This window comes from Alosa sapidissima, chromosome 12 (genome assembly GCF_018492685.1).
Source record: "Alosa sapidissima isolate fAloSap1 chromosome 12, fAloSap1.pri, whole genome shotgun sequence".
Taxonomy (NCBI): Eukaryota; Metazoa; Chordata; class Actinopteri; order Clupeiformes; family Clupeidae; genus Alosa; species Alosa sapidissima.
This window is the reverse complement of record NC_055968.1, coordinates 18911916-18927087: the sequence shown is the minus strand read 5'-3', so window position 1 is coordinate 18927087 and position 15172 is coordinate 18911916. Positions and strand designations below refer to the sequence as shown.

Below are 15172 nucleotides of genomic sequence, written 5' to 3'. Positions count from 1 at the left end.
TGCCACACGGCCCAGCCTGCAGATGTGGTTCTGCCCGGGCAGATTGATAGTCCCTGCGCTATGATGAAGTCAACTCAAGCTGTGCCATAATCATAATGAGCGAAATGCAAGCTGGATCAGATATTAAAAACAAACTCCACACTTTGAACACAAAGACATCTCTCATGGTGGGAAGGCGGCTGGAAAACAAGTGGTCTTTTCACAGCAGCTATGGGAGAGAGAGAAGGAGAGAGTAAGAGAGAAAAAGAGAGAGAGAGAGAGAAAGAGGGAGAGAGAGAGAGAGAGAGAGAGCCCTGGATGGAGTCCCAGCGCATGCTCTGCTCCATCTGCAAATCAAAGAGAGACGTTTTTGGGACCAGCGGCCATGGCCATGGAAAAAACACGGTGTACCCTTACGGCAGGATCAGAGCGACCTCAACACATTGACCCTCCCCTTTACACACAGACACACACACACACACACACACACAGATTGGAGTTGAAAACGGTTGATCTAGAATATGTAGTGACGTGCCAAAATGAAGCAGTTGATTGTCCTCTAAGCAATGCTGAACACACACACACACACACACACACACACACACACACACACACACACACACACACACACACACACACACACACACACACACGCACACACAGAAAAGTGCTTGCCAGAAATGGGATATTTAGTTGATTGTTTTGTGTGACACACTCATGAGAGCGGGAAAAATAGAGGAGTGTGAGAGTGGGAGCGCCAGGAGCTGCCCAATCAAGGAAATGGGCCAAGCTTTACACACGCTCATGCACACACACACACACACACACACACACACACACACACAAGGCCTTGTACTTGAGTCATCTTGTCCTCCTCTGAGTGAGCAGGATCAGAGGTTAAGGGAAGTCAAATGTCACACCACACGCTAGAACTCCGCAAAGGAACTCGGTTCCGTCAGCCGTTGGCCCAAACGCTCGAATGAGAACATCACCCCTGGTTTTCATGCTCCCTCTCGTTCCCTTTTGGCTGTCTTTGGCTCTGTCTCTCTTTCTCCTTTCCATCTCTTGTTTCACTTCCTCGCCTCTTTCCCTCTCCCACTCCCTTTCTATCCCCCTCTCTCTCTCTCTCTCTCTCTCTCTCCAGTTTTTTTATCTTCCATGCTCTTCTCTGTCTTCACTCCCCCTAACCCCCCCGCCCCCTGCACCAGAGCCAAACTCACCACAGAACAAGCGAGTGTATTAAACAAAAGGCTGCTGACACAGGAAGGTGTGGAGGCCAGAGGCCCAGCTCATGTAATGTTGCTTTAAGTGTGTGTGTGTGTGTGTGTGTGTGTGTCTGTGTGTGTGTGTGTGTGTGTGTGTGTGTGTGTGTGTGTGTGTGTGTGTGTGTGTGTGTGTGTGTTACTCTTTCTTGTACATGTCCTTGTGTATGTGTATTGGTGGTGAGAGAAACTTTTTTTGTCTATGTGTGCGTTTGTGTCTTGAGTGTGCCTGTGGGTTTATGGAGGGGTGTGTGTGTGTGTGTGTGATTTTATATGTGACCCCTATTTTGTGTGTGCATGTTTGTGTGTGTGTGTGTGTGTGTGTGTGTATGTGTCTACTTGCCTCCTTGGACATAGCTCTGTTTGCATGGGCGTTACAGCTACAGTACTGACCCACCAGAACCGAGCCCTCTGGCCCTCAGCTCCCAGCTCCGCAGCAGGGTGGGGTGAACCCTGAGCCCCTAGCCCCCTCACCTCACCCCATCCTCTCCCCCTCCCCCCCCCCCTCTCTCCCCTTTCCCCCGCATCATTAAAGAAATTGCTGGGTCTTAACTTTCAGCCTCAATCCCTCCCCATGTTCACGTATAACTGCCATACGCACCATTGCTGACCTCACCCCAGTTATGAATGTGCTAATTTTCTTGGCATGGGTTCGGGAGCTGCCTGTCCTCCCCACACTTCTCTCAGCAATTCTCTTTCTCTCTTTCGCTTTCTCTGTTTCGCCTTCTCTCTCTCTTCTCTTTTTGCTGTTTTTGCACATTTATTCACAGACCAGAGGGGTTTTGTGGTGTTTGGCTGCTCTGTGTTTTTGCAGTTTTTTGAGTGTGGCTGAGATTGTGTGTGTGTGTGTGTGTGTGTATGTTAGTGTGAGTGTGTCTACGTGTGTGTTTATACATGTGTGTTTGCCTGCATGAATGCATGTATGTGTGTGTGTGTCTGGGATTAGTCACTGTCCACCAGTAGCCTTAGGGAAGGCTCCGGTGAGATCGCCCAGCACAGCTCTGTCATCGGCCCCCTCACAAGGGTGCCCCGTCGCGCCCAAGGTGTCTCCTCTCTCCTGTCCTCTCCCCTTCCCCAGAATGGTGGCCTTTGTGCCTTTGGGCTTTGGATGCCGCCCAGCCCGTCCCGAGGCCCGCGGGCCACACAGGGACCATTGTGCAGGAGAGCGCGGGCCTAATTAGAGCTAATTAGATCAGTGAAACTCACCCATGTTATGAGGGGGAGCCAGGGAGACGGGCCCCTGGTGCCTATCTGAGATCAGGCTACAGTAGATAGACAGAGAGAGAGAGAGAGAGAGAGAGAGAGAGAGAGAGAGAGAGAAGGAGGGAAGAGAGAGGGAGTGATAAAGAGAGGAAGGGAGAGGGAGGAAAGGGGGAGAAGGGGAGAGAGAGATCGTATCAGATCAGGATCTCCTTTCATTGTTACTGTCCAACAATAACAAGAGGCAACGTATAATGTTATATTAAAGAGTCCAAGCTACATTTGTGTGTGTGTGTGTGTGTGTGTTGGCGGGGAGGTGATGCAGGTGTGTACAGTATGTGTGTGTGTGTGTGTGTGTGTGTCTGTGTGTCTGCATGTGTTCTGTTAACAAACTCTTCTGCACTTTGCGTCCACTGTAACCTTGGCTCACGTGTGAACGTGCAGCCAGACTAGATCCAGTGTTCATCCAACATTTCCCCTGACCACCCCTGCCTCTCCTCATTCTGGATGCATTTGCACATTTGACTGTTTCTCATGCCAGCAGCAGATGTTGACTAGGTGTCTTGTTTCCTTTGCAGTTATGCCCACTGAAGATGACCAGACAATAGAACCCCCAAGTGGACGTGAGTTCTCCATTATGAATGACACCTTTTATTAACACACTGGCCGCCTTATTGTCTGTGTAGGACTTTAGGCTAATTTATCCAAAATAGATATTAGGTTGACAGGTTGATTTGACTAGACAAAGTACAACTTAAAAGTGCACCAATCATCAGTATTATGTTTGCAAAGCATATTTTGTGTTATCGTTGAGAAACTTTTGTAGGTCAAGGTCAACAAATGCATAATAATCGTTACTATAAATCAGTTTCCATCTATCATGTCAGCTTTCTCTGAGTACCTGGATACTTAAGTGTGTAACCTTTGGATGTCTTACAGCCGAAAGTTATGTGCTGGACACCACGACAGTAGTGGGCATTGCCTTCGCTGCCTTCGTGATCGGAGCTCTGCTGACAGGAGCCCTCTGGTTCATCTACTCACACACAGGTCAGTCCCCCCCCCCTCTCTCTCTTATCTATCTATCTATCTATCTATCTATCTATCTATCTATCTATCTCTCCATCTACCACTTTCTCTCTCTCTCTCTCTCTCTCTCTCTTTCTCTCTCTCACACACACACACACACACACACACACATGAATGCATACACAAACACACCAAAAACACATGCACCCATAAGCTAGAGTGAACTCGTTGAACTTGCATCAACCCGGGTATTGGCATGGAACTCAGAAATGCACTGACAGTGTTGCTGGTGACGTCATGAGTGAGTTAAAAAAGCGCTGGAAAGAATAGCAGCGGTTGCCCCCGTTCTAATGATGGAGCCAGCGAGGGCCTCTGGTGACAGCTCACAATAGCCCTTCTACTCTTTTGCCCATAAATACATCCTGTTTGTCAGCACAGGCCCCAAACTCTCCTTCCTGGCTTTGAAACGGTTGGGGGTCAACGGGAGATGTGTGACTATACATGTATGTGTGTGTGTGTGTGAGAGAGAGAGGGAGATAGAGAGAGAGAGATAGAGAATGAGTATTGTTACTGTTTTGTTTTGTGCTTTGGCAACACTGTACCTACAGTCATGCTAATAAAGTAACATTGAATTGAATTGAATTGAATTGAATTGAATTGAATTGAATTGAATTAAATTGAATTGAGAGATGTATGTATGAGAGAGTATGTGTATGTGTGTGTTGTGTGTGTATGTGACGGAAAGAGAGTGAGAGAAAGAGAGAGAGTGTGTGAGAGAATGTGTGTATGCTTGTGTTTGTGTGTGACAGTCAGTGGCATTCCGGGTCCGATCGGGGCCAGAGCGCGGCTGGAATTCCCCATGTCCGGCGCAGAGGGAAGGGTGTGTGTGTGGGGGGTTGTTTGGGGGGTGAAGTTGAAGCAGGGCCCACAGGAAGAAGAGGCCGCACACTCTCCGCCCGTTGGACGCCAAGAGCGCTGACCCCCGCACTGAGGCCGAGCAGAGGAAGCGCACGCTCACTCAGAGAGCGGAACCATCCGACACACACACACACACACACACACACACACACACACACACACACACACACGGTCTCTCTCTCTCTCCTTTTCTCTCTCTCTCTCTCACACACACACACACACACACACACACACACACACACACACACGCACGCATCGCACATATATGTAGGATGTGCATTGTGCACGTGTGGATACAAATGCTCAGTAGGACATATGCTCACTTTCTCTCGCTCACACAGTTGCTCACTCAATACAAATGATATCCACATACCCCCCTCCCAAACACAAACACACACAAAAATACACACACAAACACAAACATGTTTTCTCTGTCTGGTTTGCCAGTACAATTCCAGACCCACTGACCTGCTCCCCTAGGTCTGGAGTCCATGGCCATCTCTTGGAGAGGGGCACAGTGACCCACCAGCGACCAGATAAGCCACAATGGGCCATTTCCAAAAAAACACGGTCCACTGCTGGGCCTTCACCTATAGTCGCACACAGATTTGACTGCAGACAAAGATGTTGTTTGAGACATGGCATTCTCTTGTATTCTATGGATGTTGCAGGATAGTGATGAGGTTGCTGAGGTTGTTGTCTCAGCTTTGCCAGGCTGCACCCTTGGGCCACGATCAGTATTCCCCGTGGGGGAGTCATGTTCCCTCCATCCACCATTGTTTATTCTGGCCGCTCTTTAAAAACCATTACTTTATTGGACTTTTATTACTATCCTTGGGAGACTCACAAGGAAAAGAGACGCCTTGAGCCTTGAGATTGATTTGGACCGCGCTCGAAATCAGATGGACGACATCCAAAAAAGAGCGGAGCGCAACAGGTGTAAAAAATCCCCTTATGAGAGGCCTGTGAGTTTACTTTGAGGTGAGCGCTGCGCTGAAGTGGATGGAAGCATGTGGTTCTCATAAGTGGCCTGCTGTATCAAAGCCCTCCCCTGGGGGTCAGAGAGGGCACTGGCTTTGTGCTGCACCACACAATCGGAAAGTATTAACTCATAACCCTATATGGAATCACATACAGATATAAAACCCCATGACTTCTTTTCTTGTAGAGATTTCCAATGTAATCCAAAACACAAGTATATATGGGTCCTACTCTCGAAATGTATTTATATATGTATATATATGTATGTGTGTGTGTGTGTGTGTGTGTGTGTGTGTGTGTGTGTGTATATATATATATATATATATCGAGAATAGGACCCTGGCTATTTTGAAATTGCGGGAAGATGAGAACTGCAAAAATAAGCCAGAATGGAGTCCCAGTGGTGGACAAGAATGTCGGGTGGGGGCACGGCCTGCTCGCGGCCGGAGACTTCTCAGGTTTGCTCTGTTAGGCAACTCTCTGGAGCTCGTCCTCCATGTTGGCCATGAGAAATGTTGCTGACTCATGCGCTCAAAGATAGCCTTACGAGATTGCCCATGATGGCCTCTTCTGGTCGTATCATGTACTGATTGCATGTTACGCTAATATCCGTGATGCTTGTCCACAGTTTACAGCGCTTTGGCAAAACAAACATATATTTTTAGTCACGGTTGTGAAGCGAATATCAAAGTGGTATTTCAAAACCATGTAAAATAACATAATTACACTTTTTTCTTTAAAAAAGCAAAAAAAGAAACCCCTACTAGTTCAGGATATTAAAAGCAAAAGGTTTCAGAGTTACCACAGGCCTCATAGTTGATGCAAAGGTCATCTCTCTTGCAGATAGGCCCACTGTGTGGAGTCATGCAGAAGAATTTAATATTGAAATATCTGCAAGTTACTGAGGCTTAGCCACGCATCATTCCCCTCTCTCAACCCTATAATCCTCCTGGCTGTTCAGTCTCTGTATTGTCACATACAATATGTCACGCTCTTGAGATATGGTACATCACCTGCTAGGTTTGGGGACTCTGTTCAGGGCAGCAACATGAGATGCGTTTGAACAGTGCGTGTCAGTGAGTGTATTTTCATGCTCTTTTATCATCTATCAAAACTCGTGGTGGACAAGATCACTCGACACTCAATCACACTTGGGAACAGCTAGCAGTTCATCACTGTCTCTTGTTTTATGCATCACTTAAAGCGAAGGGCTACAAAGAGATAGAGGCACAGACAGGCGCAGGGACGTGACAGGACGAGGAGCAGTGAGTGACATCCTCAAAAAAGACTCACTGAAAGGGTCACATTGGAACAGAGAGTGCAGAGGGACAAGAGAGAGAGAGAGAGAGATGGAGACAGAGGGGGCTGTCTGGCTTGGGTCCAGTCATACAGAAAATGCAGTTCAAAGAGTTCAGGACAAACACACACAAACACATGCATATTCACATAGACACACATGCAGATATATGATATGCACATAACCCGCCCCCAACACACACACACACACACACACACACACACACACACACACACACACTGTACATTCAGATACAGCCATAGACATACACACAAAACACACACACACACACACACACACACACACACACACACACACACACACACACACACACACACACACAGTGTTCTCTCTGGTCATGCAGCATCACATCCCCACATCTCTGAGTCACGGGGCAGCTATGTGGTTCTGGGTAAGAGGCAGGCTGTGCACGCTCTTACCAGAGGTTGATGTCAGTGCACCCATAGATCACACTGATAGGTTAAGGAGGCTGCCCTTGGGACAAGTGGGGAGAGGGGGTTTTGGAGTGTGTGTGTGTGTGTGTGGGGGGGGGGTGTATTGTCGGGAAGAGAAGAGAGAGGTCAGTGTCTAACCTGAACTGAGGTTACCACAGCCCCCGGTTCTGTGGTGTCAAACTAGACATGAGGGGATGCAACTGTCTTTGAGTTTGATGTGAAGGAGGAGAAATTCTGTTATCGTTATTTAGTAGTGGACAACAGAGATAGCAGATTTGGGCCTCCAGAGGAAGGCAGCTGTGTGGATGTGTGCGGGGCCGAGGGAGAGTGTGTGTGTGTGTCGTTAGCAGAGAGAGATTTCTGAGTACTGCAGGCCCTGGCTGGCTCTGTCGCATCAAAAGAGTGGGGTGTTTTGGCAACAGTGGGTTGAAAACCGAGAGCCTGCGGTGGGCAGATTGGATTCCAGCATAAAGAGGTGTGTGTGTGTGTGTGTGTGTGTGTGTGTGTGTGTGTGTGTGTGTGTGTGTGTGTGTGTGTGTGTGTGTGTGTGTGTGTGTGTGTGTGTGTGTGTGTGTGTGTGTGTGTGTGTGCGCATGTGTGTATGTGTCAGTGAGTCTGTGTCTGTGTGGGTGTGAGTCTGTCTGGGCAGCACTATTTGTTGTGTGTGTGTGTGTATGTGTGTGTGTGTGTGTGTGTGTGTGTGCAGTGTGAGGCTGCTTTTTTTTAGGCAGCGCTCTTTGGCAGTGCAACTCTGGCAAACATTAGTAGAACTGTGGGGCCTGGAAGAGGGAATCAGGCGTTGGGCCGAGGGTGCGCACACACACACACACACACACACACACACACACAAAGACAGAACAAACAAACGCATACATACACACACAGTACAAACAATCACAAGTACATTCATAAAAGGAGAATTCAGTCATCACACACACACACGCACACACACACACATGCACACACACACACACACACACACACACACACACACACACACACACACACACATAACATGTCCACATTATGTGAAATCTCCTATAACTCATTGCTCATGCTATTGTTTGTTTTTCCTCACTCTGTATAGACTTCCAGTCCTCTGCTGCCCTAATCAAACCATTAGAGAGAGAGAAAGAGAGAGAGAGAGAGAGAGAGAGAGAGAGAGAAACAGTGCCAAAGCTTTCAAACAAACATGGAGCCCATTATTTTTTCTATCTTTCTGTCAGACAAGCTTTCCAAACAAATGGAAGTTGTTGTTCTTCTTGTTTTCCACTCGGCCATTTAGTGCTCAGGGACTGCGTCTCGGAGCGAAGGAATGTGAAGACGAGGAGAAGAGGGAACGGTGAGGAGAGAGAGGAAGGCCTGTTAAAGCAGAAGAGCAACAAACAGCATGGATCTGGATTGTGGGCAGCCGTGGCCCACTGGTTAGCACTCTGGACTTGTAACCGGAGAGTTGCCGGTTCAAGCCCCGACCAGTGGGCCGCGGCTGAAGTGCCCTTGAGCAAGGCACCTAACCCCTCACTGCTCCCTGAGCGCTGCCGTTGAAGCAGGCAGCTCACTGCGCCGGGATTAGTGTGTGCTTCACCTCACTGTGTGTTCACTGTGTGCTGTTTGTGTTTCACTAATTCACTGATTGGGTTAAATGCAGAGACCAAATTTCCCTCACGGGATCAAAAAAGTATATATACTTATACTATGTATACTATATATATCTCGGCATAGGGAGAACGTTTACTCGGCTGGCTTGACTCCTGGCCTCTGCAGACCACAAGAAGATAACGAGGAAGAGCTTTCTTCCTCCTCCTCCTCTTTTCCCTCTTTCCTTCCCTCTGTATAGACTTCTTGCTGACCTTCATTCACTCTGTCTATCTCACTTTCACACATCTCCATTCACTTTTCCTGCTGCATGTTCTTTCCCAATCAAATTCTTTTTTTCTCTTTCTCTTTTTTTCTCTCTCTCTCTCTCCATCTCTCCCTGTTCTTTTAACTTGAAGTCTCGAAGTTGAATGGTTAGGTAGAGAAAGTTTCCTGCCTGCGTCATCGCTGGCCATAGAAGAGCTGACCACTGTGTGCTGGAGGCCAGCAGTGGTCTCTCTCTCTCTCCCCCATCACAACGGCATGAGGCCTGCAGCCTTTCTAACACCGCAGTCAGAACAGCATGTGCTGGCATGGCCGCCTCTCCGCACCCACACCCACACCCAGCGCCCCTCTTAAACAGGCCCAGAAACATAAAACTGTAGGCTGAGGCCCAGCACTATACGGCCAGAGACATGTTGTACAAACTGGCAGCGCAAGACCTAGCGCTTTTATGGTGTTTTTGGCCTTGGTGAAAAAGCGCAGAGACTAACTTGGGCTAGACGGGGCTCACGTGTCGGTTTTGGGTCTTAGCACCACATTAGGTTTGTGCTTTCCTCTCCTCCGTAGTTGGCCAACTGTGCATCGCCACAGCCACTGCCAGCGGCCTGTGAACCAGGACCTGTTCTATTACGTGATCGATACCCACTGGCCAACACACCTCCATAAAATGAACTGGTTGACCAGTAATGTATGACAGGAGTGTGCGTTTGTGTCTGTTTGCTTACATATGTAGACCCAAGTGAATTGTAATGTCCTCTACACACATCCTATGAAAGTGGGCTACTTTGTATACTATGTACTGTATGTTTGCACTCTTATTCTCCAACTCACTTCTCTCTCTCTCTCTCTCTCTTTCTCTCTCACTCTCTCTCTCAGGTGGTCCAGCCAGTCGGCAGCAACCGCCCAAATCTCAGCCGGCCTCGGAAAACAGCAGCGCTGCCCACAGCATCGGCAGCACGCAAAGCACACCCTGCTCCAGCAGCAGCAATGCGTAGCCCAGGGGGAGAACCCAAGAGAACCCAAGAGAACCCATCCGAATGCTGGAGAACCATCATGTGAACGCCTGCACAGAACGAGCACAGCACATCACTCAATGTCTGCAGGTGCCAGGGGAAAAGCAGACCTTTATCTGACCACAATTCTGTAAATATAAGTAAAATCTATTGTAGAAATGAATATATACATATACAGATGTAAAGTAAATTTAAGTAAGATATATTTATTAGAAATAACATTGAGATATATTGATGAGTCCCGCGTGGGAACCTATTCTGCATTGTGAGAGCAAAGCAGGGTGTCTAAAAAAGTTAACTAAAGACAAGCAGAAGTATTTTTAGGGGCATGTAGCAAACTTAACACACAAACACAAACTCCACCCTGCTGAACCCGGTCCATCATATTTCTGAGAAGTCCTTGAGAATGTGTGACAGTACTACTGCAGTTGCAAGGGCTATTTTGGGCTTGTTAGCACACACATGACCCGAAGTGGCACCAAGGTCTCAAAAGTCCAGTGCTGAACTTTAAATGCTAAAACTAGAAGCCAAAAACAGAAGAGGGTGATAAATACCGCTGTGTATTTTGATTGTGAAGTGCTGCTTTGTGAAGTGCTAAGCCACAAAGGGGGACATTGGTCCTCTTTTTTAAAATGTATTTTTCTACCATATATGGTGTAGTTTAGACTACATACAGATGTCTGTTTACACCACTCATTCTTGAGACAGCGCTACAAGTCAAACCACAAAATCTCCACCAATCTCCTCATCATCTCTTTAGATCAGCCCCACGCTACCTTTTTTAACCACTGATATAAAGTATAACTATATATAAACATTGTTTTATGATTCCTGATAGCAATATACAGTATATCTTATTTCTGCCAAGAAATCTAAATTATGTGAAAAATATATGAAGCATAATATGCATGCTTCATAATTAAGTTGGTTAGCAAGAAGTTCTGGTTTTGATTATGGACGGGTATTATCTCGTTGTACATTTGCTACAATGACAATTAAGCTCATTCATTCATTCATTATTTCTAATGTCCACTAAGGCTCAAGACTGACTGGCGTAGGCTGGCATCAGAAGAGGCATTCTATTCCTATCAGACATAATCGCCTGTGTTGTAAAGCGATGTATATTTTTGTGAATATTGTACATAGGAGAGAGTTACTCACTAACAAAGCTACAAGATGTGAGTATATAGTGTTGTGAAAGGGTGAACGGCTAGTATTCCCCAAAGATGTCATGCTTCATGTGCGAGAGGACTGACAGTGATTGAAAGCTACAGTAGCTTTGAGCCAAAGTGGAAAGAGTACAGGAAGCTAAACCAGTTACATACATGTAGTACAGTATTCGGAGTAACTATCTCCAAAATTGAATGTGACCAAAATATCCTTGAGAAACATTAATTCATAATAGTAGAATCCATTTGCAAAAAGCTCAACAAAATAATCTAAAGAGAATAAACAAAAACAGCTTTGTTCACAAATCACCCAAGCCACCTTGAGCTGAAATCAATCAAAAGTGGACACGCAAAGTAGGCTGTTGTCCAGTTTTTTTTTTCCAGGAGGCCACACAGTCCCACATCATATCAGGTAAATAGCGACACCTGTCGTGATGCACGCATAGCCTTATTCCATGATGTTTATCATATCAGCACCGCATTGGCCCTGTGCTGTGAATTACATTTTAAATATACGTAACTGATCCATGGTCTGTAAAGTCTCCAGACAAGGACAGACATCCTCAAGTGTATCATGGGGCCACTAGGGCCTGTGAGCTCCAGATTGTCTCTGGACAGAACTCCTAGCACTGACAAATCTAAGGGCATTCAGTTTCAATGTAGAAACTCATATCTCTCATCCAAGTCTGTGAGCATGAAATATAAGACAGTTAATGGGCACTTAGAATGGACGGGGCAAGCAAGTTTTAATGGACGTTCTGTTATTTCTCATTCTTTTTATTTGTTACTTTTTTTGCTTGTTATGTGTTGATGAAAAGCCAAGAAAAAAACCCACCGTCGTGAAACCACATGAATGTGCCTTCATTTTCTTTTTTTCTGTATCGTTGTGGAGATAAAAAATGGTTTCTGTTTTAAAAGTGGTATTATTTTCTAAAGCAAGAACGGCAGGCGGGGGGAACCAGTTTGCTCTGTACACTGTATACTGTGTATATTTTGAGAAGTGAAACGTCCTTTCCCCACTAAGATCATATTTACACAAACTGTATTTGTATCAGATCCTATGCGTGTGTGCTATCGCTTGCTGCATACTAATCTATAGAATGTATTCTCGAAGCTGACAAGCCGTTGTTATGTCCTCCGAGAGAGTGTGTAAAACAGAGTATATAAATATAAATATATATATATATATATATATTTGTGTAAAGTTTATATTTTTGAAGGTATATTCCCAGAGCCAACTTATAAAAATATTCTCTCTAAGCATACTGTGAATTTTGTGCGCTTGCTCTGATTTCTTTTTTGTCTGTTTTATCTGTTTGTCTAAAGGGAGTTGACTGAAACCCCTGGAAGTGTGTTTTTGGTGTTTCCAGGCAGATGCATCTCTGAGAGACTACCTGGGTTAGATACATTTTTAATTGAACTGAATTGAAAAAAGGAGGAAAAAAGGAAAATAAAATATAGTGCATTGCCATACTATTATTCCGATTGCTGCCATCTTGTAAGAAGAAAGTCCGTACAAGTCGATTACTAAACTCTCCTCCTTTTGCGTCCATTGACAGTAGTTTGCGCGGCATTCAGTAATAAACTTGTGCGGACTTCTCATAGCAGGATGGCAGCAACGAAGAATTTAGGTAATGCACTGACTGCACAAACAGTCCTTTTTATACCCTTCCTGTACACTTTAAACCAGTTAAACAAGTTAAACATGACTCTGTGTTGTCTGTAGGGCTTATCAGTGGCTTAAAGTAAAGATTAACTTTGATGTATAGCGAGCTTGTACCCAAAGCTATTGCTATTTTATTTCATTGTTAATGCAAATTCCGGTCTTACTACTGCGATTTACATAGTATTGGTGCCCAACGAAAGTTCACACTTCATTATTATCCAAAAATAGAGGTTATTCTTAGACCGGAGTTGTCCTTTAAGCTTAGCCAGCCCATATTTTCATACTATAAATTTACAGCCTGTCAGCAAACATTTTCAGTTTGTGCATTATGCAATGAAGTAGGTCTTTTTTATACCACGATTCCAATTATAGTTGTATGTGCTTATATGTCCATTTAGACTTTTGTAATGTGTGCAATGCTAAATTTGTGACGTTGACTATAACATTGAAAAGTCTCAGTATTTGAAAAACAGTAACTCTCAGCTTAGATAGCCGTTAACTCTGAAACAGATCTGAGCACCTCAGGGCCAGATCCATGTGAGAGTTATATGGTACCAATGGTTTCAGTCAGCTTTCTCCAATCCTCCCTTTCTGTTTGTGTCTTTGTTGGTCATGAATATGCCTTCTGGAGGCTTTCAATGCTGTCATTATGAAAATGTGTGTGTGTGTGTGTGTGTGTGTGTGTGTGTGTGTGTGTGGTGTGTGTGTGTGCACGTTTTTACTTTTTTGTTAAATGTTAATGTAATCACACCTAAGCTGTTAAATGCCTGAAACCTGAGTAGAGGTCAGTGGTGTTGTATATATGCTAAGGGGCTAAAATGCTGGAATGAGTCTGTCTGTAAGATATACGGTTGGCAATGACCATACCCCTGAACCATTCCCACATCTGTGTCCCCACTCCCTTGCTTACCCTCAACCAGTTTGTAAGTAACCCACCCAAAAACTAGAGCAAGTTCACTGTGTTAAATGTACTCCCCCATCTCCATGAATTAGAGGAGAACACGTCTCCCTTTGTGTGCTCCACTTAGTGCCCTGACCCATCCCTGTGCTGATGACCAGCTAATCAACACAGTCAACATGTGGGTTAGGGCATGTAGAACTTCCAAATCAAACTCAGAACCTTTTCATTAGAGGGCATTAGATTTGAAATACTACGCCAGTGTCTGTGGTTCTCCTGTCTGAGGTTACCCCGTTGGAGTCTCCCCTTAGCCCTGGTATTAGTTTGCAGATGTTCTGTGCTGAGCTGACTGGAGGGGGATTGGAGATAGAAGGAGAACGGGCGGGGGGGGTGGGAGGGGGTGGCTGGTGGTTTCTGCTTCATGTTCCGTACCCCTGGTTTTGTGGGGATGGGGGGCCCTGAGCCTGGCAGGCAGCCTACACTAGGAGGGCTGGATGTGTGTGCCCAGCAAAGCAAAGCCCCTCTCAAATGCTGATTGTACTTTCTAATGGTGTTTGCGTTTGAATGTTTTTGTGTTTCATCTACCTCAGTATTGTTGCCGTTGTATGTCTGTGTGAGTGTGTGCAGATGTCTGTGTGTTGGGTGCTAGAAGTACCCGTGTGTGTATGTGTGTGTGTGGGTGTGTGTGTGTGTGTGTGTGTGTGTGTGTGTGTGTGTGTGTGTGTGTGTGTGTGTGTGTGTGTGTAAGTGCGTGCGTGCATGTGTGTGTGTTTGTAAAACAGTTCAGTTTGTGGTTTTGGGGGAGCGATGTAAAGCTTGGGCCATTGAATCACATATGAGCATGGTGTTCATATTTTTTTCCCCTTTCTCTCTTTCTGTTTGCGTGTTTGTTCATGGTTCAGTCTTTTCATATATCCAATGTTGTTTTCATCTTCCAAACCAAGAGCTTGGATCATTTTATGAGATAATCCAATGAAAGCAGTAAAGACCCACTATTTTACAACAGGCCGCCAGCTTTTGTGTGAAATGTGAAATAAAAAGGCTAGCAACCCAAGCAGGCTTTCTATCCCATGCCAGTCCCAGTTTCCCCTGGGCTCAAAGTTATTTTGTTGATGAGGGCTTGTTTATTTTTATTTTTTTCAGTCTACTAAAAGCATTTTTTCTTTCTTTGTAAATAATTTACGCTGTAAATATGCATGCTGTTTGTATGTTCTGTATATACCTAATAATAAATATGTATAATCTCTCAAAATGTCTTGTTTGTCCTTGATTTTCAGAAAACACTCACTCTATTGTCTCTCTGAGCCTCTCCTTCTCTCTCTCTCTCTCTCTCTCTCTCTGTCTCTCTCTCTCTCTCCCTCTCTCTGACTCCACGGCCTTATTTGGCATGAGCGGAGGAAGGCTGTGAAGGCCCTGGATGAGTGCTGTGTTTCCTTAGCTTAGCTCCTATC

The 15172-nt window shown here is 45.5% G+C and overlaps 1 protein-coding gene across 1 annotated transcript in view; it reads left to right on the top strand.

Moving 5' to 3' along the window:
• tgfbr3 (transforming growth factor, beta receptor III) overlaps window positions 1-14967 on the top strand; it is a 111954-nt gene extending 96987 nt beyond the window's left edge. Inside the window, exons 15-17 of the mRNA XM_042056642.1 lie at window positions 3020-3064; window positions 3381-3488; window positions 9852-14967. Of these exons, the coding sequence (XP_041912576.1) occupies window positions 3020-3064; window positions 3381-3488; window positions 9852-9970 (272 nt within the window). The 3' untranslated portion in view covers window positions 9971-14967. The remainder of the gene's footprint in view (window positions 1-3019; window positions 3065-3380; window positions 3489-9851) is intronic.
• Window positions 14968-15172: the final 205 nt, after the last annotated feature.